The sequence below is a fragment of the Pseudonaja textilis genome, chromosome 2, assembly GCF_049901715.1.
Source record: "Pseudonaja textilis isolate UNSWEBS1 chromosome 2, rPseTex1.2, whole genome shotgun sequence".
Classification (NCBI taxonomy): domain Eukaryota; kingdom Metazoa; phylum Chordata; class Lepidosauria; order Squamata; family Elapidae; genus Pseudonaja; species Pseudonaja textilis.
Genome location: NC_141991.1, coordinates 111,846,155 through 111,871,693, shown reverse-complemented (window position 1 = coordinate 111,871,693; position 25,539 = coordinate 111,846,155). Strand labels below are relative to the sequence as shown.

The window sequence follows — 25,539 nt, the reverse complement described above, 5'->3', positions numbered from 1 at the left end:
ATTCTTGGCCATTTATTCTAGCCTGAGGAATATAAGGAAGGAATTTTATGCAATACAGTAATGTTTCTCACAAAACTTCAACAGAGAGTGATTTCATTCATCGACAGCTCAAGAGGCCTACCCCAGGTCTTTTCAGAGAGAAAAATGCTGTTTAGACTAAACATAAATAGTAGTATTTAGATGTCATGATACAGCACCATATGTACTTGAATTACTGTATAATGCTGGATTTATCTGTTACTAGACAAACTGTGACATGTCATCGTTTAAGAGATATTTATTTACCTAAACATAGAATCAGAATGATCATAGATGGGCAAAAAAGCAGTGGGAACAGGAGCAACTTCCATTTCCCTGCCAACTTCCCCACTGAGTTAAGGGAAATTGGCAGAGAGCATCAGAAATTTCCCTCACACCCTGTCAGTCTCTCATTAGCTTCCTCAGTGCCTTCCCTTCCTCTCCTTCCTCTTTCCAGCTAAGTGGCTGCTGCCGGGTGGGGAAAGGGAGCAAAGCACTGCAAGACTGGCTGATAAACTGTCACTGAATTTTTGAAAATGAAAAATCACATGACTGCAGCAGCCCCTGAAGAATCCACAACTTTGGCACGTTACATTCCCTCGGGAATCACGGGTTTGGGTTTTGAACACATTCTGAAATTTAGCCCAGTTTGAGATACAAGCAGCCCTCAACTTATGACCACAATTGAGTCCAAAATTTATGTTTAAGTGAGATATTGGTTAAGTGAGTTTTGCCCCATTTTACGACCTTTTCTAGCCACACTTATTAAGTGAGTCACTGCGGTTGTTAAATTAGTAAGACAATTGTTAAGTGAATCTGGCTTCCCCATTGATTTTACTTGTCAGACGGTCACAAAACCTGTGCACATTACCCCGGGGCATTGCTACGGGCATAAATATGAATCAATTGCCAAACATAACAAATTTCAATCACATGACCATGGGGATGCTGCAATGGTCATAAGTGTGGGGAAATGGTCATGTCACTTTTTTCAGAGCCGTTGTAACTTTGAAAGCGGTCACTAAATGAACTGTCGTAAGTCAAGGATTGCCTGTACTCTCTTCAAAAATTGTTGCCCTATATGATGTACCACTTCACCCACTTAGACCTTATGACAATGAAAGTTTTAGTAGTAGAGCATGTAGACAGGTTTCTGCTTTTGTTCACCTGATCGTAGTGCTGTGAGGCTCAGGTAGGTTTAGGAGTAGAGGAAAATAGAACAGAAGGACACGAGTTCTATCCTGGTTATGGGGAAAGGGCCGTGACATCAGTGGCCCCTAAAATCAAGAGCCAGAAATAAGAGCATGCCATTTAAAGCCCAAATTAGTTTGATTTGAATGACAAGAACTAGCATTTTGGGACATTGGACATCAGTTGCTGTGTCTACAGTGCGGCTGTACTGTGGAGCTGTATATACAGAGTCTGGTTTCAGGCTGCAGTGATGAATTTGGTCTTCTCCCAAGGGCTCTGCAAACAATGCGATCTTCCAGCTGACTATCTGGAGAATGCCTAAGGGACCCCAGCTGCTGGGGAATGCTAAAAATAAGGCTCTTCCAATGGCCTCATGTGGCCCCTGCTCAGGGAGCATTTTTGTCAGGTTAGGAAGTTCACACTGGCATGCTGAGCATGTGATTTCTTCAGCATTCGTCACCTGCATTGTTCAATAAGAGGATTAGAACACATTGCATAAACTGACCTTTCAGGGAGCTGCTTTTATATTTTCTCTTTCCCTTGTTTTGCAAACCATCATTTGGCAGGAGAGCCCTTTCACATTGCTCAAATAGATTGCCCTTTTCCAGATCCTGGAGGTCACAGTTTCAGATTCACTGATTTCCCAGCACACTACTGGTTTTCTTGATTTTCTTCGGGGAGAGGACTAGCATTTTACAGGGGAGGGAATGGACAGATTTCTGAAACTTAAACTCTCTGCTCTGTTTTGGAGCTACAGCAGCAGAATTTCCTGCTTAAATCATTTTTTGATCCTTCTCCTTGTTCATTCCAGTCTCTTCATAACTGTTTAGTTAACTGTAGCAGCATTTTTGGACTCAAAATATGATATAGTGGCCCTCTGATATTTTAAATTGCTACAATAAGGAGTAGCCAAAAGTATTTCCTGCATTGCATCTTTCAGGGATATGACAGACAAAAGCTAGAAGCTTTTCTGATTTTTAAGATGGCTTCTCAAAAGATTGACGTCCCAGATTTCCACAGAGTTAAATTGGAGAGTCATTGAGAAGTAGGTTGTTTTCATTTTCCTTTCTAAAATGCATGGAGACAGTGGAACATTTGTGAGTTGCAGTTGTTGCTGTTCTTTCAGAAGCAACCTGATGAAAATCAATGCAGGCCACACATAAACGGTTGCTGCTATTCCTTGGTAAAAGTGAATGCAAATTCTCTGGCAGCTTAGCATCTGCTGACATAATTAAGACAATTGAACAATAATGGCTGTTCGGGGATTCTTTGTGTGCTTCACAAAGCTTTTGATAGAAAGAGAATGTGCTAAGAAATGCTTAAATAAGCAAGTATGCAACTATATTTTCCAGATATCTTGCTTGATGCAAAAATAGGAATAAACATGATGTGACAACTTGGTATGTATGTGTGTATGGGAAAGAAGCATAAGAACTGTTCAGCATAATTTATTTATTACATTTAGCTACCTATTAAAAATAGCTACCTATCACACAACAAGTAACTCTGGGTGATGTACAAAAAAGGTACAAAAAAGTTAATAAATTTTAAACAATTACAGTTGTCACACAGAAGCCATTGTTTAGCTTGGAATTAGCATTTTTATTTGCCCATCAAGTCCTTCCCAAAGATCTGGGATAGGTAGATGTTGTTTGATACACTTAAAAATACCGTTGCTTTTCCAAGTAAAGCTGCTTTTTACAATTGACTAATGGTGACTTTGTCAACGCCAGTGGTACTGAAGTGATGCTCCAGTGATTTGGGAATTGCACCCAAGGCACTTTCAACTATTGGTACTATGTTTGCTTTCTTTTGTCACAGTCATTTTACTTTTATTTGCAGGTCTTTGTATTTTGTAAATTATGCAGCATATGCTTGTCTAGTTGAATTCTAAAACCCCGGAGCTCTTTGGCACCTTAATTTTCGATTACTTTGTCTGTTTGTGGTCCTGCTAGTTCCTCTATAGGCAATAGTATTTCTTTCAGATATATCCAGTGCACCATTGTTGCTATTTTGTCATTTCATTGTTTATAGTCAGTCTGGGCAATCTTCTTGCAGCAGCTAAACTACGTGGTCCAGGGTTTCTTAAGCTTTTTTGCAGAGATGGTGTTTGCTGTATATTGCTATCAGACATTTATCCTCAGGCTTGGTGTTATGTGGCCAGAATTAGCCCCTCTATTTTTTTTTTTAACTTTCCTGCTTCAAGCCATTACCAGATCTTGTTGTTATTTGCTAATGGCTGTGTAATACTTTGCCTTGCCATGTCTCTTTTCTATTCTTCATTTGGTCTTCCTTATAGGCCAGTTTGGTCTTTTGAGTATTCAATAAGCCTTCATGGAGTATGGTACAAGGTTCATCTTCATTGCACACAATGCCTTTTCTTCTTCTTCAACTGTCAGGTGTATTTGCAATATACCACACTATTTTATGCACTTTAGTAAGTAAAATCTATCAACATTGCTGTGTAGATGAAGGATATGATTCATTGTCATTTTTCTGGTCTTCCTATCCAGGTCTTTTAGTTCTGCTCGAATCCAGTCCAATATTCCAGCTGTGTATCTAGTGACAGAAATTGCCCAGTTGTTGATTTCTTCCACTGAGTTTGGATATTACGATCTTCTTCGTTCTCATGTATTCACTTCTAATCTTCATTTCCACAATTTTCCCCCATTGATGGTCAGAGTTGCACACTTATTCAGTACAAGCTCATTTGCAATATCTTGGCTGTATACATGCATGGTGTTGACCAGCAATTCTATTTCAGAAAGTGTTTTGCCATACAACTTCAGATCATCCATGTAAAGGAGATGGGAATAGCCTGTCAGATGTTTTTGAGGTTTGATAGCCATGGCTTGACCTGTTTGGTATTGTTGACAGAGGAATCAACACAATGACAAACAATAGTGTTGTTAGTGGGTCTCCTTGAAGGATTCCTCTCTTATCCACCTATTTTATCCAAACAGCATTTTTGTTGTATTTTTTTCAGTTGTCTCATAGTTCTGCCCAAAGCTGCACTGTGTTTTCTTGTCAGGAAGTTATTTATTTATTAGATTTGTGTTTCGGCCATCTTGTCTAAAAGACAGCCAGGAAAATCCTTGTTCTGAGAAATTGCCACTTTTATAAAATGCAGCTTTTGCTATAACTGGGAAGCTTACCCAAACTTTACCATTAACCCTTGGCAGAAATGGAACAAACTGAAATTCTCCTGCCCATTCACAATTAAGAAATGGAATGAAAATCGCGCTCTTTTTCATGACTCTTGCTGCCAACTTTGCAAAGGTAGTAGAGACATGCACTATTTTTTATTTTGTCCTTATAACTCTTTTTTCTGTCTGAGCAAAATCCTCATCAGTTTGAAAAGATATTTACCAAGCAGAGTAGTTTATAGATTTGGGGTTGGAAAGAGAAGGTTGAGAAATAAATAAGAAAAGTTAATTTGTGTAATTAGCAGTGTTCATGTGCAATAGCAATTAACTAAGCTGTATAGTTTCCATGTGTACATTTACTTTACAACTTGGAAGGTTTTATCTACTCAAATATAATTTAACGATTCAGGTAGGGTTAGATAATTATGTTTCCAAATTCCTAGGAGGGTTTTTTCATGTGAGTAAACACATATGTCTGTGTAACTGCATGCATGCAGGCTACTGGGTGAGTTACTAGCCAGGATAATAGAACAGGTTTTGTAGCAAAATGGAGTCCACCTGGATTTCCCCCATTCACCTTTCAACTGTACCACTGCTTCTTCTAATTAGTAGTGATCTGTCTCATACCACCTCCTTTTTTTCTTATCTGTCCATTTCTACATTTGGTGTAGAGACCCATGTGAAAGCCACATGACTCGCTCAACCAGTTCCAGTTCAAGCCTTGATCCCAGTTCCCAATTCCAGGAGAATAATGGGCAGGTCCAGGCCTCTAGATGGGATGAGCAACAGAAGGTCTTTGCCTTGGAACAGATCTGTGGGGTCTTCAGAGTTGACTTGGGGCAGATGAGATCTCTTCGCCTTTTTTTCAGGTAAGATTTGACTGTGTCCAGACATGGCAGGCATTGCCCTGCTTCCAAAACATGTGATATCACAACAAAACCAGAATGAGTTTTCATTCTTGGCTTTTCTTTTGGAAAATGTTGCTTAAAAAGATTTTATGCTGCCACATGGGTCAAAAATGATATCCCGGTTACTTGGAGTGATGATATTATCTATACTCATCTGCTGACTTTCGGACTACATTTATCCTGTGTACTTGTGTATTTTGAATAAGTGACCTAGAAAGACTGGTCTGAGTTGCAAAATGATGTGCAAATATGGTTTATTTCTATGTGTCTATTGATGATTGATTTGTCTGAATGCACAAGAAAACTTCCTAATAATTTTCCTAAATAATATATAGTCTGGCCATGTTTCTCTTAACATGTTCTCCCAGTTGTGCTGAACAAAAGCCCCCCAAATTCTTCAGGTTCAAAGAGATAATTTTTGAAATTGTAGTTCAGTGCATCAAAGGGTGCCAAATGGGCATGATTATTTTGTATGGGCTGGCAGCTAAGTGATAGGCCATATACTTAGCTGTTGCTTAATTATGGCTGAGAATGGGAAACATGTATGGCTGAGAATTGGGAACAATACAATCCATTTTGTTTCCCAGCTGTGGGATAAGTTTCTTGCCTGTCTGTCTACAGTTTTTTTGAGATTGTTTTTGATGGTCTCTTTCCCCTAAGTATTTCATATAGATTTATAGCACTGCCCCCTTATCCTTTCTCTGTCATCCTTTTCCCCTGTTGCTTTGTCTCTAGTGATTGTACAGTTCAGTAGATAAGGTTGACATGGTTGACATAGTCCAGGCAAGCCATGTAAACTACCTCCAGCTCTTCTCTGAAGCAAATGGGCAGTTAAAAAGTATGAAATATAAGCAAGCAAACAAACCAACAAAGAAGGGAGGTCCATAACAACCAGAACCACCGCAATCTATAACAGAGAAAGTGAAGTGTTTTAATTTAAAAGGGGGGGGGGAGGGGGGGACTGAAAAACTGCACCTGTTCATTATTTTCAGGTAATTGGTGTGTAAGTTTCATGAAACAAATATGAAGACATTTTTCATACTACAGGATTCCTCTGCTGTTTTTAAATACATATTCACATAAAGCTCAGATCTGAAAAAAATATAATTATGTAAACTTAAAAATTACAATTTTGAACTATCAAGCAAGCTAATTTTTCTCCCTTTTTTCACTCCCTTGATCTCTGACTATTGTTATTTAGTTGTATCACCACCGGTCCCAGTGATGTCATGTTAAAATATGAGAGCTAGAAACATGTTGCCTTCCTTCCCAACAAAGCTGGGTATTTGAAGAGTCACAGGATCCAGTGGTCCCACTTTCTTACCTACCATTAACCTAAGAAAGCTAAAGGTTAAAAGGAGTAATTTTCTATCCAATCATCCTTTGGATCCACCTGTTATCTCACTCTTAGGTCTGTGTAGAATGATAATTATTTATGCCTTGCCAGGAGGAGTTTAAGGGAGAAGCAAACTGACCTTGGCAGCCATTCCCTCAGTTCTTTTGCCCAGATCCATGTTGGTAGGATTTGCTGAGCATACCAAGGTTCAGGTTGATTGCCATAAACAATCTTGTAAGTACTACCAGATGGAGGCCAGGCCCTTTGTTGGGTACCAAGAAGTGTGTGGCATGCACTGATTCTTCAAGACCTCACAAGCTACAATTTGGCTATGCTGGTTCATAATCAGAGCCGTGTGTGCTCTGCAGGGGAGAAAATGAAAAGCAACGTCTACCCCTAGGGGAGGGGGAATCAAAGTGTGTGCTCAGAATATATTATGCAAAGTAAGGTCAGATTATTTCCATAATTCATTTTGATTGCGGTTTGGAGTTCTCAAGGAAATTTGCTGTTTCAGTCCTTGCTGGCACATTCCACAGGGAAATGATGATAAAACAAGTAAGTGAATGAGGAGAGGCCTTGAAAGAGACTGGGCGCGGGGGAGGGTTAATAATGGGAAGGAACCACATTGGACCCAAGCTTCTGGCTATGCTGGACAGATAATAGCATCCGTTTTCTTTCCCAAACATTAGCTTCTGGCAGCAGGTTTAAAAGCCAGATTAAATGTGTGATCTTTAATGGTTTCAAAACATACTGTATTGCATTGTGAATTTTGTAAAAGTTTTCAGCAGGATTTTTTTTTTTATAAAAGTTTTATTTAAGTTTTCACAAAACATATAAATACAAATAAAATATCTTTTTTTGAGAACAGCATGACCCCGGGTTATCACTTCTCCATACAGACATACTCAATACATATTTATTTTATACATTCTAATCCATATTTTCTAACTCTTTTTGCAATTTTTTCAATAGCTTTTCCCTTTCTTTTCTTCCTATAGCCTTATTTTAAATTATCTCATTCCTTTCTTAATTCAATTACATATCTTTTTCTAATTGTTAAAATCTTTCTAATCAATGTTTTTATACTTTCATTTGTCCTGTTTACAATTTCATCTTTTCTCATAAAATAAATTTTCCTCTGTAATTACTAGACTGGAGTGTAACACCTTTGTATCTTTTTTCAAATCTTGTTTAAAAATTTAAGTTACATCTTTACAGTTATAACATTCATTTTTTAACCTCTATTTTATAACACATACCAGCTTTCAATCAAATTCTGCTTGGTACATTCCCTTAAAGATACACACTAAATTCTTAAAAGAAAAAAATATATATGTATATATATCTATGGACACATGTATAACAATAGTAAATGGAATAATTATTCTATTCAAGTACAGCTCTGCCATTAATATTAATAACAATCTTTTACATTTCTATTTCTTTTAACAAACATTACCTAGTAATATCAGTTGTCTTTTACTTTAATCATCTATATTTCATATTTTACTTATTACTGTCTTTAAATAAAAAACAAAACAATAGTTATTAACAGTAGTCAATAAAATTATTATTCTTATTCAAATTCATCTTGTCAAACTGATAAAAATCTTCCATGTTTCTTTTCAGTTTTTTTAACTTTCTTTTTAAATCATGAGAGCCTTATTATCTTTACAAACAAATATTCCATTACACATCAATACAATTTTTTTCTATCACTTTAATCATCTAAACATATTTTCTAACCCTTTTCTATTTCTAATATAACAATGCTATACCATGCACCCTCGCAGAATCCCCTCCTTAAGTTACATTTTAACCATTGTCTCTGTGTCTTTTAAATAGGTTTATACCTTTAATTCTTGTACACTTTTCCTGTACCTTTATATCTTGTTTCTGTCCTTTGTAGCTTCTTTTCCTTTCCCTCTTCCCTCTCCTCTCCCTCCTCTTTTTATTCCCTTTTCTATCTGATTCTCCCTTCTGTGATCCTCCCTTCTGCTTCTTCCTGATATTATGATTGCTTTTCAAATTACTCTTTTTTTTTTGGTTGTTGCTTCAATGCTTAAGTTTTAAATTCCCTTTCCCCCCCTTTCCCTTTTTTACCCCGCTTAAAGTTGCTTGGTCATTAAAGATGGCTTCTTCTTTATCCTGCCCTTCTTGTTCTGCTAGCGTTTCTTGTTGTTTTTCATAGTTCAAAATCTCCATTTCTAAAAATTGAAATATGAAGCCAAAAGATCCTCTTCCCTCTTGTGCTTCTTCTTTTTATCTTTAAGTCTCATTTTTAACTCTTCAAGGAGTGATGCCGTTTTAAAAATTTTTAAACAACCCCAGTTGATTTTATTTTGTTTCATTAGGATCCACCATCCAAAATTCCAGGAATCATCCAATAATCCATAACTGCTTCTTGCTTCTTTTCTCACTTTCTCTTTCCAGGGACTTTGTTATCTTGTAACAAAGTTTCAGCTACAATGTATCTTTTGCAAACCTTGTTAAAATTCCACTATCAATTTTTTTAAAGTTCCAGGTGGTCTCCTCCATTTTCCAGATTCCACCCTCTTGTTTCCTTTTTCCCTCCTCTGCTTTCTTTCTTTTTTAAAGAAAATTTTTAAATTATTCAAGAATCTTTATCCCTTTGACACTTTATTTTCAGCTAGAAATAGCCTATTAATGTCAAAGTGGATTTGTATCAATTTCTTATTCAAATCTCTTCTTAATGTTCCAAATCAATTAAAACTGTCAATATGAGAGGAAAAAAAGCCAATTCCATTTCCTTTCCCTTTCTCTTTCGCCGCTTAAGATCTTTGTTAGGAATAGTATTAGTCTTTAAAATTCAGGTTCCAGGTACCTTAAATAGATGTTCTCCATTCAACCCGGTCAGTCAAACTTTCTCCTTTAAAATTCCTCCTGCACAATCTTGTCCGGTTGGGTTCTTCTTTGGGGTGACCATTTCTGACCACCGCTGCAACCGCCTTTGGGAAAGGGAGAAATGGCCAGCCGAGGAGGAGAGATGCGGCTCTCCTCAACCCCTGATGGCTCCCCCTTCTTCACCACCTCTATGGGGTGACTTCTGCCCCGAATCCAGGTGGCTCGGGGTGCTCCAGCGGTGAGCACGGATCAAAACTGCACACGATCACAGATTTCGGTCCATCACCGAACAAGCCCGAACCGGAAGTCTTCAGCAGGAATTTCTGTGGAGATTCTCAGTCATCCAGGTCATAGTTGTCTCAAAGGGTTTTTTTTTTCTTTTTCTTCAAAAGGCAACTGGACTGTTTTTTCCTTGAGAAAGAATAAGAAAACGTTTCACTTCTCATCCAAGAAGCTTCATCAGTTCTGATGGCAGGGGGAGGGAAGAGTAGAAGTTACTGGGCCTATTTTAAAATTTAAACCAGGAAGAAATACTTCTGCTCATGTAAAAATCCTATACTTGTTGATGGAAATCCTAAGATTACAGTGGCAGCAGCCAGATTTTTAACAATGGCTATAAAAAAAGGCTTTGATTAAGAAATGAACTTGGGTTTAAAGTTGGTTGCGTAATATTTATTAAATATTGTACTTGTTATTTTTTTTAATTCTATGTCAGGTGTAAATTATGTTTGTCACTTGGTTTTGGGCCTTTGGGGATAAATAAGAGTGATTGATTGATTTTACTCTTTGCTCTTCTATTAGCAAATCCTTCTTTCTTATCATGGCCTTTTCACTTGGTCCTTACCTGTTACTGTCTGTGTTTACATTTTTGAAATGTTTTTAGGCCTATAAAAAATGCACACGGTTAACATCCTCTCTTAATATTGTTGGTGCACTGCAGTAATGATATAACATGCACACAATACAGCCTGTCTCAAAGCACAAGGCATCTAGCTAATAAATTTTGCTGACTCTCTCCTGCATCTTTCTCTGCACCTTTTCCTTCAGTGATGAGGCCTGCACCAGCGGGCAGTTGGTGGTTGCTAGCCGGGAGAGTCAGTATAAGATTTTTCACTTTCACCATGGTGGCCTGGATAAACTCTCCGAAGTGTTTCAGCAATGGAAGTATTGTACAGAGACGCATCTCAAAGACCAGGTAAGTTAGAGCAGAGCAGGCAGAAGGAGATGCAGGAAAGCCACCAATTCACCCTACTTCAGTAGATTCCTTCTTCCTTCTTCCTTACAGCCTCTCTCTGGGTAATTGGCTGGGTTTTGTAAACTCAGAAAACCCAGCTAGTTCTTTCTTATACTGGAGAAGTAAGAACAGCAGTACTTCCTGGCTTCATTTTAGATATAACAGAGGCATCCAAAATGCTCATTTCTTCTAAAATTGGGCTAGAAAGAGAATACATTACATAACAGGAGTAAGCTGGCAGGGTTATAAACATGCCTACAGACATGCCAAAGGAAGCTGGGGTGGGGGGTGGGGGGTGGGGGGTGGGATGGGCCGGGGAGGGCTTACAACGCTTTATCAGACGTTGAAGATTTGAGCCTAGTTCTGTTTGCTCTCAGTGATTGGGCATGACAGATTGGCTATATATAAACATGGGCACAGCAGCACAAGCAATCATTTGTCTTTTCCATTTTGCTTGATGTGAGGAGAGATGAAAAACATGCATCCTTGGGAGAAGGGAGGGGGTTTGAATTCCTGCCTAGGATGCCTAGGAAGTATCAGCATCTTTATTGCGCACACGGTCTTTTTTTTAATAGTAATTTGTTTTAAAGATTACAATTGACAACAATTAAAATCTAATGCAAACTATTTTAAAAACCCAATTTAAAAAAAAATCAGAAAAGAAAAAAGAATAAATAGAAACATAAACAGAAGAGAAAGAAAAAATAAGAAAATACAGTAGTAAAGAAAAAAAAACATATAAAGGAGTTACAATTACAATTTTAATAACATATCACTTTTTCTTAAATACAACAAATACATTATTCTGATATCTCCTTATCTATAACCAAATCCTTAAACCTTGTCATTTCAATACTGATGTCAGCAAAAGGCCGTTTAGGCTTATCAGAGAAAACGGCATAATCTATTTTTAACCTGGATCATATAAATCAACTTTATGTTCCTTTCTTTTACTTCTAACCATTTTGATCTTTAGGCCCTTCAAAATGTCCTAGAATTATGATTTCATTTTTCTTTATCCCTTCATATAACATTCTTCATAACCTTTACGTGCCTCTTTAGTAGATCCATTGTAGGAAACACAATGGTCACTCTCTTGGCGTGTTGTTTTCTCTTTTGCATGTCCAGTGTAACATCTTTTGCCGTATCATTCTTTTACCCTGTCATTGTTAAATCCAGTTTCATATCAGTCTCACTCTTTTGAGGGAGAATTTATTCCCATTTCATCTTTTAGACACAACCTTATAGAGGCCGACACTTTTAAAGATTAATTTCTGGGTCCATTGTTCAACTTTCAGTAGGCCCAATGTTAAAACATTTCGCTTCATTCCTCAACTAACAACCACAATTAGGATTGGAACTTTTGTTGCTAAGCAATGAGTCGTGAACACACCTGATTTTACTAATCTTCTTTTCCACGGTTATTAAGCAAATCACAAGGTCATGAAGTGAATCTGGCTTCCTCTATTAACTTTGCTTGCCGGAAGCGCATGGTAGCTGGAAGGTTGCGAATAGCAATCAGTTAAGCCCAGGATTCTGCAACCATCATAAATACATGCAGCTTGCTAAGGGCCCAGATCATAATCATTATGATAGTAGGAATACCATGACACTTGTAAGTGCAATGACTAGTTGCTAGTCACTTTTTTCAGCACCACTGTAAATACTGAATGGTCACTAAACAAATGATGATATGTTGAGTGGTGCTCTTCTTTAATTGTAAACTTCAGCTCGTTCTAGTTCTATGTAGTGTCCAATTTTTAAAGCCCTACCTTACAGTTTTTACAAAAGAATTCAAAACAAAAGTGTTTTCCCAGAGGAAAGATGCTTCCATAATCTTATTTAAAATTTATCTGGACCTCCCACTTCATTTGTAACTTTCTAAGACTTTATAAAATCAAAATTTAATAACCCTTTTGTATTTATTCCCCCTTCCATTTTTTTTCAGTCCTTAAAGTTGTATTTAAAGCTTCTTTTGCTAAGGTTTGGAGGAAACTCATTCAGTGCTGTAAAACATGTCAATCCGAAAGTTCTTAAAGCTGGAAAACAACTAACAATCATTTTCAGAACGTGATTAGAAAAGGAAGCATGCGAACCCAGAGTCCTTTCAAAGCTGACCCCGCTTTTATCAAGATGGCTGTTCCCTTGTTTCCCAGAGCTCTAAAGCCACCAAAGATTACTGTCTTGCAATCTCCTTGTAAGGTGTAACTGTCTAGACTCTAAGCTGTGGGCCATCTCAAGTCATCTACTTGTCCAGAGAGGAAAAACGAAGAGCTCATCTCCTCAACAGTTTTTCGTTCACTGCAGCGTCAGCTCCACAAACTTCAGTTAGTCATTTTGTCCCCAGGAGTCCCTCAACTCCCAGTGCCCACACGGTCTTGAACATTAGGTGTATGCTGATGCCAGCGGATGTACTTCATGAAAGCTTATACTATCATAAATTAGCTATTAATATGCTACAAAACTCATTGTTGAAGCAAAATGGCACAGCTGCCCCTTCTGGAAATGGTTCATTCTGTGGCTCTTTACAGTCCATTCCAATCCTGTTTTGACAAGGCCCGCTGCCATATCTTCCTTTAATTGGCACAAAGACTTTGCAAAGGTCTTAATTATGTGTTTAAAGGTACCAGAGATGCTTGTTAGAAACAGGGTTTCTAAATTCCCTACCTCCTCCCCCCCAACACACATTTCTCCTGCTGCTTTCCTCTCATTATAGTGCCACAGGGACTTGCATTTGTGTGGAGCAACCTTTTGATTTTTAAATTAAATGTCAGCTGCAGTTTTTGCCCTGGAATGGCAAGCATCCTCAGAGAGCCTGGCACCGCTGCTTCCCTCTTTCCTAACAGCAGGGCTTTTGTATGTGGGCAATCAGATGTAATTTATTACACACATTCCTGGGCAGACTCAAGATATGGCTGCAAGCTGGGTGAACTGTGATCTTGGACAGGGAGGGGTGAGAAAGGAAGCGGACCACAAAGCAGTTTTAAGGGGACTCGGAACCTTAATTCCTCCAGGCCAGCGGCTTTCCCCCCCGGTTACCAGAGATTGGCTGGTTGGTTGTTTTCTCAGGAATGGTGTCAAGATGAGGCTGATGCAGCCATGACACGAGCCTTCTCTTTCCTCTTTTGTTTCCAATTAGCAGCTCACCGACGTGAAGACCTGCATGCAGTTCTCCATTCGACGGCCCAAGCTCCCCTCCTCTGAGACCCACCCAGAGGAGAACGCGTATAAGCGCTTAGATGTCTCTGGGTGGCTTCGTCATTTAAACAAGGCTGGACAAGTCGAAGAAGAGTACAAGCTGAAGAAGGTGAGAAGCAACTTCACGGTGGCATGTTTTGCTCTGCGGGTTTCAGCAGAGAGCCTCCCTCTGCCAGACTCCAGAGTTTCAGGAATTCTGCCTATTGTTCCTGGTTGGGCCTAATCCTGGCAAGAGGGAAGGAACTGAACTAGTTAAGTGCAACAGAAAACACACACACACACACACACACACGCACACACACGGCCTCTTTCCTAAATCAGATTGCTGCTAAGCCATTGTTGGTCACTGCTCATTGAGTTGGGAGGATCTGCAGCTATTGCCATGGGTGCTTGGGCCTCTCTCCTCAGGCCCCAAGAAAGTGCTCAAAACTGTCTGGCTTGGAATAAATAGGAGGTGATGGAATATCAGCGCAAAGCTGGGTCCAAGTGTACCGTTTCCAAGATTGGGGATTAAGCTGTGACGTGAGAATGATGCGTTAATTGTACGGGCCCTCCAGGGGACTTATTGACATTGAAATGAGCTTGATTTGTATCTCCCCTGGGAAATGGGAGGGCTCTGCTTTCCCTCCCAGCATATGCAGATTGTGGGCTCCTGAATCAAGGGAGCTCTTGTCAGGCAGAGTAAAAAAGAACTCCCATTTCAGTAACGCTGACACTTTTCACTGAACGAGGTTCTCATTCTTCCTTCCCCAGGCTATTTTCTTTGGCGGGATCGATGTCTCAATCCGTGGTGAAGTTTGGCCCTTCTTGTTGCGCTACTATAGCTATGAATCCACCTCGGAAGAGAGGGAAGCTCTCCGTATTGCAAAGAGAGAGGAATATTTTCAGATCCAACAGAAAAGGTAGCCAGGAAGAGATGACTAATGGGTCAAGATACTGTGGTAAAATTACCTTCTTCCATCCTCTTATCCTCATGCTTGTCCTCGTCATCTTTCTATACCACCTTTCAGTTATATATTTATATTTACACACACACACAAACACAAACACACACAGAGTTCTCAGCTTTCCAAAATTATGATAGGCCTGCAATGGATGTTTTACAGTGAAACACTTCTGACTGTCATGAAATGCTGTTTCCCTCACCCACCCGCCCACAGTGACATGATCACATTTCAAGCAACTGTCTCACCTTTCCATCCAGTTACAGCATCTTGTGAACACATGAGCATGATTTGCAAAGGCTTTAGCCAGTTTTCAGCAAAAAACAAAACACCATTTGAAAGAATGGGATTGTACCTAGAACCCGATTAGCAAACTGAAACAACCAGAAATCTAATTGTGTTGTAAGTTGAGGGCTACCAATACATACATACACACAAAATCCCTCAAGATGATACGTTTGTTTTCTGCACAAAAAACCCTGTGTGGTGTGTTGGGCTGAGATGAAGGATGGATCCAAAGTCACCCCATTTGCCTATTATGCCTAAGGCAGGCCCAGAACTCCCAATCTCCTGGTTTCTAGGCCAGCACCTTGACCATTACACCAAACTGAATCTCATAACTAACAACCAGTCCCTTGCTCAAAGCATCTATGTTATTAGAGACAGGAGTAGGGAATACCCAGGACTATTATGGTGGAGAGAGGGAGATTTGGCTGGGAAAGAATTCAAAGTGAAGTACTTCACAGACCTGATTCATATGTCTCATTGAGCCGTAATTTCTTTAAATATGATTTGTTGAATAAATCTCAGCTGGTTTCACACATGCCAAATCATAAATATCCAGACATAACAGTTGAATCTATGGGGCTGACTGTATTTATACACACCAACAACTGCTGGCAAAGGTCATCCAATGTTTTAGGGCTTGATAGTGCCCATAATCTCTGATGACAGCCGGTCTGTCTCTACTTTCTATCGAATTCCAAGGTATCTGAACACATTTTTCAGAAGGGGCTGAAAAGAAGAACCTGACCAAGCTTTGTGGTCAGTTGGAAGGAAGAACAGGGAAATCAGTTTCTCTGTTACCTAGGTGACACACACTGTGAAAATTCAAGCCATTTTCATATGGTGAATTCACCACTGAACCCAACCAGGAATTTATTTACAGAGTGAAAACTAGCACTTTGACTTGCACCCCTGACATATTCTGTCCTATTTAGGTTATAGTAGCACACTGTTCATGGGGCTGCCTTTGAAAAGTGTTTGGAAATTTTAGCAAACCCTGCATTCAGGCTATTGATGAGGGTAAGTTGTAGGACGCATTTGCCTCCCTTATTACAGGGTCTCTTTTTCAGATTATTGGATTGTTTGTATCTTGGGACTTGGTTGAAGGGCTGCAGTCTTCCCTTTAGAACTGCATAGGCTCAACATCTCCAGGCAAGGCTTTTTCCTTAGTCAAATCATCTTCAGAAGCACATTTAGGTGCAATGGGAAAGAAGGCTGCTTTGAATTTTATAGCCTCCTGCAAAAGAAGCCAGGGTAGTGATAATTCCACCACCAACAATCAGAGGAGTTTAAATTTTAGGATGGCGTTTTAAGCTGATGCAAACTGTCTATAACCGCTTTTTTTAAAAATCAGAATATTTTATCCTTTTTTATGCTGTGTTTGGTTTACTCCTGTGTGCCCTGGTAGTACACATTAGGGCTGTACAGTGCTTTGTATCCGGAAGAGAATTCTTTCAAATGCAAACATCGCCCCCATCTGCAGCTCATTCAAGAAGTTTCTAGGATGGCCTAGCTGCATTGGAAACCCTTTGCAGCTGCCTAAAAGAAAGACACGGGTGCTTTAATGAGTAGCAGCAGGTGCTGGAGACGCACTCCCAAGCATTCCAAAGCACCTCTTTCCAATTGAATCTGACACACTGCAAAGCTCTAGCATAGGTGTGCAATAACTCCTTGTGTTCCTCAGGCTCTCCCTAGCACCAGAGGAGCAAAAGGCCTTCTGGAGGAATGTGCAATTCACCGTTGATAAAGACGTGGTGAGGACCGACCGCAGTAACCAGTTTTTCCGAGGAGAGAACAACCCCAACGTGGAGACTATGAGGTGATCATTTTTCCCAGTTAGTACCGAACAGTACACCGAGTGCACCTTCTTGGTAAATCCAAATTCATTTCTGCTTGGATAAAATCCTCCAGAGGATTTCCAGGCAAACTGAGAAAGTCACAGGCTTTTCCTCTTGAAGCGGCTAATCTTATTCAGTGTAAAGCAGTTTCAAATGTTTCGCATGCTTTGTCTCTTAAAACAGCCTTTCACATTCTGGGACCTTCCAAATATGGCTCGCCTGTCTCCGAATTCATAGCTAGTAGGTTCCAAATATATTCTGGCTGGGAATTAAAGGAGCTGTAGGCCAGTTAACGGAAGGGCATTAGGTTGGGAAAGGCTGCTGGACAGCAATCTAGGAAGATGTGAGTTTTATGCCCAGTACAAATAAATAAAATACTGCAGGTGGGGGATTAAAACAGGGAGAGAACGCCTTGTCTCAGGCCTCGAGGTAGCTCAGGGGTTCCTATTCTCCTAGAATTTGTTACTTTCTATGTTGTGTTTTCTCCCCATTTTCCTTTGTTTTAAAAGAAGCTTCTGGCCAATGGTTCCTTGGCAAGAGAAGAAGGGAACTCTCTGACTTCCATCATCCCTAATTTCACCTTCTGTTTTTCTTTTTTCTTTTTTTTTTAAATTGACCTCTTCCTAGGCGGATCTTGCTGAACTATGCAGTGTACAACCCGGCCATTGGCTATTCCCAGGGAATGTCTGACCTCGTGGCCCCCATCCTTGCTGAGGTTCTGGATGAATCGGATACTTTCTGGTGCTTTGTTGGTTTGATGCAAAACACGATCTTTATCAGCTCCCCTCGGGATGACGATATGGAGAAGCAGCTGGTGAGGCTTGGAGCTGAGGGCCTTCCCTGTTTCCTTTCCCTTCCCTTCCCTGTCATTTCCAAAGAAACCCAAAGCACGGAATCTACACCTGGGGCTGCCTGTGTATCCCACAAGAGAAATGGAAAGGTGTGAGGAGAAGGTCTGTCAGAGAAGCAGAAGTAGGAAAGTTATGCTTGCAAGAGGCCCCGGCAATGCAGAAACATCCACTTCCTGGCAGCTCCCAGGGCTTCTTGCCTTGCGCCCAGCATTCTTCTCAGCCTGTTGTTATTATTATTTGTTTGACTTGGTGGCTCCAACAACCGATGCAGCCAACTCTGTGTAGGCCTGTGAGTTTCTATTGATCTAGGATGGTGTAAAGAGGGAATGTAGGAAAACCAGAAGGTGCAACTGTGGCTGTCCTTCTTTCTCTTCTTCCCTGGCTGTGGCTGAGCCGAGCATCCTTGTCTCTTTGCAGATGTACCTGCGAGAACTGCTGCGGTTGATGCACGGACGCTTTTACCAGCACCTGGCTTCCCTCGGGGAGGACGGTCTTCAGATGCTTTTCTGTCACCGTTGGATCCTCCTCTGCTTTAAGCGAGAGTTTCCGGACGCCGAAGCCCTGCGCATGTGGGAAGCCTGCTGGGCTCATTATCAGGTGAGGCCTGGGAGCAGCCTGCATTCCACCCCTCCAAGTGGGAACGGCCTCCCCTTTGCACTCCCTGTCCCAGCCTCGATAGGGAGAAGCCGAGCATGCTTCCTGATCTCCTCTGAGTGATCCCCTGGCCTTCCCTTCCGTGTCCCCTACCCCCCCCCCGCCTCCTCTGACATTACACAAACAGATGTAAATTTCCCTCCTGATGATTCATTTCGAAGCCCTGGGCCTCTCGTTGCTGTGGCCACCCATCAACCTGACAGGCCTTCTGCCTGCTGTGCAGTTGCCTCCGCAGTTTGGCTGCCATCATGCCCCTCCCAAGCGTTAATGTTGATGGCTGCTCTGTGCATTCTCCCCCCCCTCTCTAGAGAGAGAGAGAGAGAGGGAGAGATGGAGAGATGGACAGCGTCAGGCCTTCCCGACTTCCACAGCGTCTCTGGTGAGGTTAGCCCCAGGTCCCAACAGCAGGAAAAGAAGCGTATGGTTTGTGTCGGACCTGGTCTTGTCCTGTAAACGGAGGCTGCCACCAAACCACGTTCACCATATGCTGCTAACTCTCATTTCTCTCTGCCAAATAGTTGCTCTCTGGTGGTGGTCCAAGGAGGGGGGGGCCAAAGCGGGGAGAAAATGCCTGGAGCAAGCTTGTCTCAAATTAGCACAGAGCAGCAGCCAGGAAGGTTGCTCTTCTTGGCTCTGGCTTCGCTGCCTCTTAGCTGCCTGATCTAGACTTCTGTGGGAATAACATGTTACCGAAGACAAACTGAATCCTTTAGCCAAACCTAATTCAGAAGGGAAAGACCGGAGCTTCGATTGTACATTAACAAAGCATATCATGTTAAATGCCAAAGTTCTTAAGTATGGGACCAGCCCTAAAGACTGCTAGCATTAAAAAATAAGTCTGAGTGTTAAATCCTGTCTTGATTTCATAGGAGGCGGTGAGTTCTAGTCTCGCCTTAGCCATGAAAGCCAGATGGGTGACTTTGGGCCAGTTGTTCTCTCTCAGCCCAACCCACCTCACAGGGTGGTTGTTTGGGGGAAAATAGGAAGAGGAAGGAATATTATGTAGGTTCACTACCTTAAGTTATTTATAAAGTAATATAGGCAGGATAAAAAAATTCTAATACACTTGTGGTCACGTTTACATTCTATCCAAGTACATCATTATTATTCCTTTTACTTATCTGGGGCACCAGGCTTTGATTTACTTCTTCTTTCCTAAACTCTCATTCAAGTAACATTTGCAATACTTTTGATAGGACTCTCTAAAAATCTCTGTGGAGGATCACTCCAGTTGCTTGGCTATTATGAAGTGGGTGTGTTGCCTCTGGAGTAGGGGTGGGCAACCACAGCCCCTCTGCGACCCGTGGTCTTCAATTTCCAGCTGGCTCAGGAATTCTGGGGATTGAAGTCCACAGCTTGTAAAGGAGCTGCAGTTGCCTACTCCTGCTCTTGGAGGCATCTGATTCCTTCAGCGGACAGCAGGGGGCAGCATTGCAACCTTCATGTTTCCTGCTAATTGTGGCTGCAGAAATACTTCAGAGGAGCTGCAATCAAAGCAGGCTGGACATGTACGACATCCTACTCGTTAGCAGTGTGGCAGAATGGCATTCTTCGGTTTCCCTTAGTCATTGCTGACTGTCTTTCAGGTCTGATCTTTCCTAATTGCAATCTCCAGCACAACTGGGTAGCTGCCTTCTCAGCTGAAGATACCTTTGAATTCAGTGGGGCTCAGGTTAGTGTCTGAGCAGCTTTGCTCTAATGATGTCCTTCACCTGGATGGACATCATCTCCCTTGATCCCCAGTCAGCCAGAAGGCTTCAGAAGCTCAAGGAAAGCCAGTGTGTAAGATTGTAACCTTCCTTCACGTGGTCCCAATATTTGAGCTAAAGTTTTACTCATCCTTTGCTCTGGGCATCCTAGAGGTTAAAAAATTCTTGGACTATATAGCATCCACTCAATCTGCCAATGGTGCCTGTGCTGGAGATTGCAGACTCCAAAACCAGTTTTCTAAAACATTTGTTTTCCTCTAAGTTCCCCACCCCCCACCCCCCCCCATGTATTTCCTTAAAGAAAATAATCTGCTGTCCTTATTGGACAAGAGAAAAACATCTGAAATGCAAATGAAAGCTCTGGATTAATCTACTATATTCATAATCTGAAATTCAAGCCATAATACCCCACAGGTTCTGCATTACATGAAGTGCTTTCTTTGTCTTTAAAGTGTCTGCTGTGTTAGAATAGCAGTAATGTTGCCCTTCCATCTTGTCATATAATTCATGATCACCATCGATTGCTTTTTATTCTGTTGCCATTTTTTGTGTGTGTGTGTGTGCTTTCTCCTAGCCCAAGAAACCTCTTCAAAGCGTTGTTGGCACTAACTGTCTTCTTGGTTACTTTTGCTGCAGACTGACTATTTCCATCTCTTCATCTGTGTGGCTATTGTGGTGATCTATGGGGATGATGTCATCGAGCAGCAACTGGCCACCGACCAGATGCTGCTACACTTTGGGAACCTCACCATGCACATGAATGGGGAGCTCATACTCAGGAAGGTAAATCAATGTCCAGGGTTCAAGCGAAAACTTCTGGGAAGAAATGTATGGACTTTAAAGGAGCACACACAACATTGTGCCCAATGTGGGAGGGTTTTTTGGGGGTGTCTATGTGTGATCATCCTTCATTGTGACTTACAATAGGCATGGTTTAGACGAGCTCAAGCTATTCCAGTTAGCTGTCTTCAGTGGACCTAAACATCTCCCGCTGTCTCTCTTCCAGGCTAGGAGTTTGCTCTATCAGTTCCGCCTGCTACCCCGGATCCCCTGCAGTCTTCATGACTTGTGCAAACTCTGCGGAACAGGCATGTGGGACAGTGGCTATATCCCCGCCGTGGAATGCACTGGAAATCACCCGGACTCCGATAGCTGCCCATATGGAGGCATGGTGGATGAGCCGTCTCCCAAGTCAGGAAATGATTGCAGAAGGGGACTTAAAACACGAGAGGTCTTTGCTTTCCGGAAATAATCGTTCAGGTTCGTAGATCAGCTATGTGAGGACTGCGAAGCAGTGAGCACAGAAAACTCGGCACAGTCGGGACCTGGCAAGCAAAAAAGACAAAAAAAAAAGAACAAAACAAGGGGTTTTTCTTCGGATCCCAAAACAAGGTTGGTCATGGGAGGAGAACAGAATATAACAGAACGATACAGAGTGGAAGAGTTTCCTGCTTTCTGATCAGAGCTGGATTTTGATGTGCACCATACCAGGAAGCGGATTGATGAGAGTATGGAGTTGCATTGTAGTTTGGAACAAATGGTGAGAGAGGTGGATGCTGGCAAATTGGGGTCAAAAGTGACCTGGGATTCCCTGCCTCCCTTGTCATGTAGGGAATAGTGACTGCTTTAGAAAATGAATCCAAAACCAGCAACCCTGATGGTAGGTGAAGGGGCAGGGTCGGCCTTATCCCTTTGCCCAGGTGCACCCACACACCTATGCATGCAGATACTGCTTTAACCAAAATGCACCACTCACTGGCTTTATGTAAAGCCACAATGACCACCTGGAGTATAGTCTGCCAAAAACAATAAAAAAAAATATAAACTTTGGGGTTCCCAAAGGAAACATTTCAGTGTGTGTGTGTAAACCTTGATCACCGTATTTTAAATGCCTTTGGTTTTTCTCCATATACACATCAAATGTTCGTCATTAGGAAAGTTTCACTGTGAATGTAAATTATGCAAAATCACACCTCGTACTAGATTGTCTGTTTGATTTAAACTTGTCAAGTAAAAGAAACTGGAAAAAAGTTCTTCTCGGTAGCCCAGCGAGAAGAATCACTTTGAGGCATTTAGCTTCATTAACAACTTCTCCAGTGAGGACTTTGGGGATCAGAAGGCTACAAGCTTCAGAGCCATTGCGTTCTCCTTTCAAACCAGTAGCCTACATCTAGCTACCCTGTGTCCTTCTCCAGTTTTACTGTTGTTGATTTAACTGTTTCCTAGTTAAAATAACAATAAAAAGCCCACCTTGCTACACAGTGGTAGGATCATCCTGATAATATTGAGGTGGTGAAAGGAATGCTTACCTGAATGAGGTGAAGATTCTTAGTTCAGTTCAAAAGTTATTGAGGTCAAAGACTAGTATAGAAGAAAACAATTAACAAACTCTTTAAAAATAAAAGAGGAAGGAAGGCCAAACTAAAACGATAGTACCCACTATTATTGCCAATATACATTTTCAGCCATTATAATTTGGCTCTTCGTCAAATAGCAAGGCAGTGAAGCTCTTCTTGCTACATCTCTCCCAAAGGGAATACTTGGATCTAGGCCTAGGGGAAATCCACAAGATAGAGTAGTGAGCAAAGGCAGCTCCTTGGGATTTCTTTTTTAATTTCTTGCTTATTTTTAAATGTATTAAAACTTGTAAGAGAGAAGCTCCATCCAATTCTCGGGACCTGTGGGTTTGAAATGTAGGCTTTGCGCTGAATGAGCTACCAGGCTGTTCACATAGGTTGCAAAGTGTGAGGTGTTTTCAGAGATATTAAGTAATGCCTTTGTTATCTGTCCCCTTCATAACCCTAGCAAAACCAGCATAATTTACAACACCTCCCCGCCTCAGCCAAAGGCAGCCTGTTACTTTATATGGAAATGGGAATTGCCAAGTGCTGATAATTTCAGCCGTTTAAAAAAACAACGAACAGATGACCCCCCAAAAGAGAGACTTTTTGAGCTTCCAGATAGGTTAGATTGTCTATCATTTGGAAGGAGAAGGATATTACCAAATCTAATTGAAGGAATCTGGTGGCTGGGCTGTAAAACATTATTCAGCGCTTTGTCCAGAAATTGTATTTTTTAATTAAAAAAAACCAGCATGGACACTTCAGAACAAATGCAATTTATTGCCATCAAATTGCAGCAGTAACTGGGCTGTATTGCGAGAGTATGTTTCTAACAGCTTTTTAAGCCACCCAGAATCGTTTTTCTGAGTGAGATGGGCAGCATATAAGTTAAATAAATTAAAAAGAGATAAGATAAATAAATAAGCTTTGCAATGTAATATAATTGGACATGAATGCTGCAGATCAGAATTTGAGTGTTATTGCCTGGTTTCTGTACACTTTTTTAAGATTGAAATCCCAGTGGCAGACTAATAGGGCTATAACTTACAGGTTGAATTTGACAGATCATCCCTGTATCGGAGGGAAGAGAATAGCCCACAGCAGACCAAGGAGTTACTTTCACTGGGAAACAAAAAACAGGATTTTTTTTTTCTCCTGAACTAGAGCAAAACCTGGAACATTATTGAAATTGCCTAATCAACTTGGACCAGAAGAATTCCCGGTGGCCACTTTAGAAGGAAATAAAAGACTTGCGTGTGTATACTTAACTGTCTCTCCAGGAATTAGAAGGAGCCTGTAAAATAAATTGTACATCTGGGAAGCTCAATTATTTGGGATTTGTACAGCACAACTTTCCCTCTTTAACGAGTTCAGTTTCAGCCTGGGATGTACAGTATTTGGTTGGAGTCAAAACTGAAGGCCAGCTTGTGATGGGTTCAATATATAAATTGCAACTTTTAAATTTGTTGAAAGCTGGTAATTTTTATTCCTCTAGTTTTATTTAAATCAATTAAAGTTAATCACTGTAATTCTTTATTAAGCCGTTTTCCTCTTTAACATTGGTTTAATGGCATCTTCATTTGCACATGTTTCCGATTGTATAAATAAATTTGAATAAAATCTTGTATTTATTAAGAACACAGAGATTATTTTTGTCTTACTTCCTATACAGGCTATGGAGCGGAAATTTGCTGCAATGAATTTAGAATGCCTTCACTTGCTCTGCCCCATTTTGCAAATGAATTCATATCATGAACCAGTATATTTTGCATCTCAGATCAATTGCTGCACATTGAACTGAAGCAGAACTAAACACAGTAACTTAAATTGCATCTGAACTGGAGCAGCGGCCAAAACAAGAGTATCAACAACTCCGTGAATTTCTGCACCTTCTACCTAATTGAAGGCAGAAAACTGGAGTGCAGGTTTTGGCGGTCTGGCCCTTCCCTGTTACTCCCACATGCAGAAGGTGTTGCATCTAGACTCTGTCCTAGGCTAAATACTGTGTGAAAACTTGAATTAGTTGCATTTTGCACTTGGAACAAGAACAAAGTTGGAGCTGAGGTAGCCTTCCCTTGATGCTAGCACTGTTTTCAACTTTTTCAGTCTCTGCTTAGGTCTTGAGGACCCTTTCCCACAACCATCCCTATCAATGGGGATTAGCAGATCACTTGGAGAACAGATAGCCATTGGTGTTTTAACGCCCTGCCCTCTTGTCCACACCTTCTCTGGTGCGTTTAAAAATCTCAATCCCTGTTCTACAGGAAAGCTGGCCAGGTGGGGTGGTCTCTCTCCGAGAAATAAAAAAAAAAAGCTATGAGAAACCATAGCAGATGGCAGCATGCATTGGCTGACCTTGAAAAGGCTAAGCAGGCTAAGTCCTGATTAGCACCTGGAGGGGAGACTACCAGCAAATCCCACAGTTGCAAGCTAGGAAAACGAAGTTGAAAAGGGAATGATGAACCACTTCTGTGTCATGGCCAAGAAACATGAACGAAAGCATGAATGTGTTCTTGATGCACTGCAATCATTAAAGTTGAGTTTTCTAAAGCAGCGGTCTCCAACTTTTCCGGCTCACATGAGCTCACCCACCACTTCCACGGCCTAGTTCCAAACAGGCTGAGGCCTGGCACCAGGCCTCAGACCTGAGGTTGGGGACCCCTGTTCTAAAGTGTTCCTGGGGGATTTGGGTGTCCTGTCAGGGGAGGTGGGGCCCAGGAGCTCCACCAGAATGGTTTTTTTTTTCTTTCTCTTTTGAACGGAAACCTCTTTATCACTGTTCGTTTCAGTTCTTAGTTCCTGAATTTGTAACTTAAGCCATTCTTTGTCACCAGGGACAAGTGAGAGAGGCCTGGATCCCAAGGCACTCCTGATGTATCTGAAAGCAGTTTGCCTGTAGCTTCTGCTTCCTTCCCAGAAATTCAAGCCTGTCTTTGTCATCAGTTCAAGGGGTTGTGTTTGCATATATAAACAGAAGTGGGGAGGGAGGCCAAGCGGGAGAGGAGGGGGAAGCTGTTCAG

At 41.1% G+C, this 25,539-nt stretch overlaps 1 protein-coding gene across 4 annotated transcripts in view; it reads left to right on the top strand.

The window, feature by feature from the left end:
• TBC1D16 (TBC1 domain family member 16) overlaps positions 1-24,157 on the top strand; it is a 76,532-nt gene extending 52,375 nt beyond the window's left edge. For 2 of the 4 annotated variants that reach the window (XM_026701800.2, XM_087924956.1), the window contains exons 4-12: positions 5,027-5,224; positions 10,512-10,659; positions 13,841-14,005; positions 14,650-14,798; positions 16,810-16,944; positions 17,591-17,777; positions 18,232-18,411; positions 20,814-20,960; positions 21,184-24,157. In XM_026701800.2, coding sequence (XP_026557585.1) covers positions 5,027-5,224; positions 10,512-10,659; positions 13,841-14,005; positions 14,650-14,798; positions 16,810-16,944; positions 17,591-17,777; positions 18,232-18,411; positions 20,814-20,960; positions 21,184-21,429 — 1,555 coding nt within the window. In that variant the 3' untranslated portion in view covers positions 21,430-24,157. Of the gene's footprint in view, positions 1-5,026; positions 5,225-10,511; positions 10,660-13,837; positions 14,006-14,649; positions 14,799-16,809; positions 16,945-17,590; positions 17,778-18,231; positions 18,412-20,054; positions 20,141-20,813; positions 20,961-21,183 lie in introns of all 4 variants that reach the window. The other 2 variants (XR_015741831.1, XM_026701799.2) reach the window with 2 other exon arrangements.
• The last annotated feature ends 1,382 nt before the right edge of the window (positions 24,158-25,539 follow it).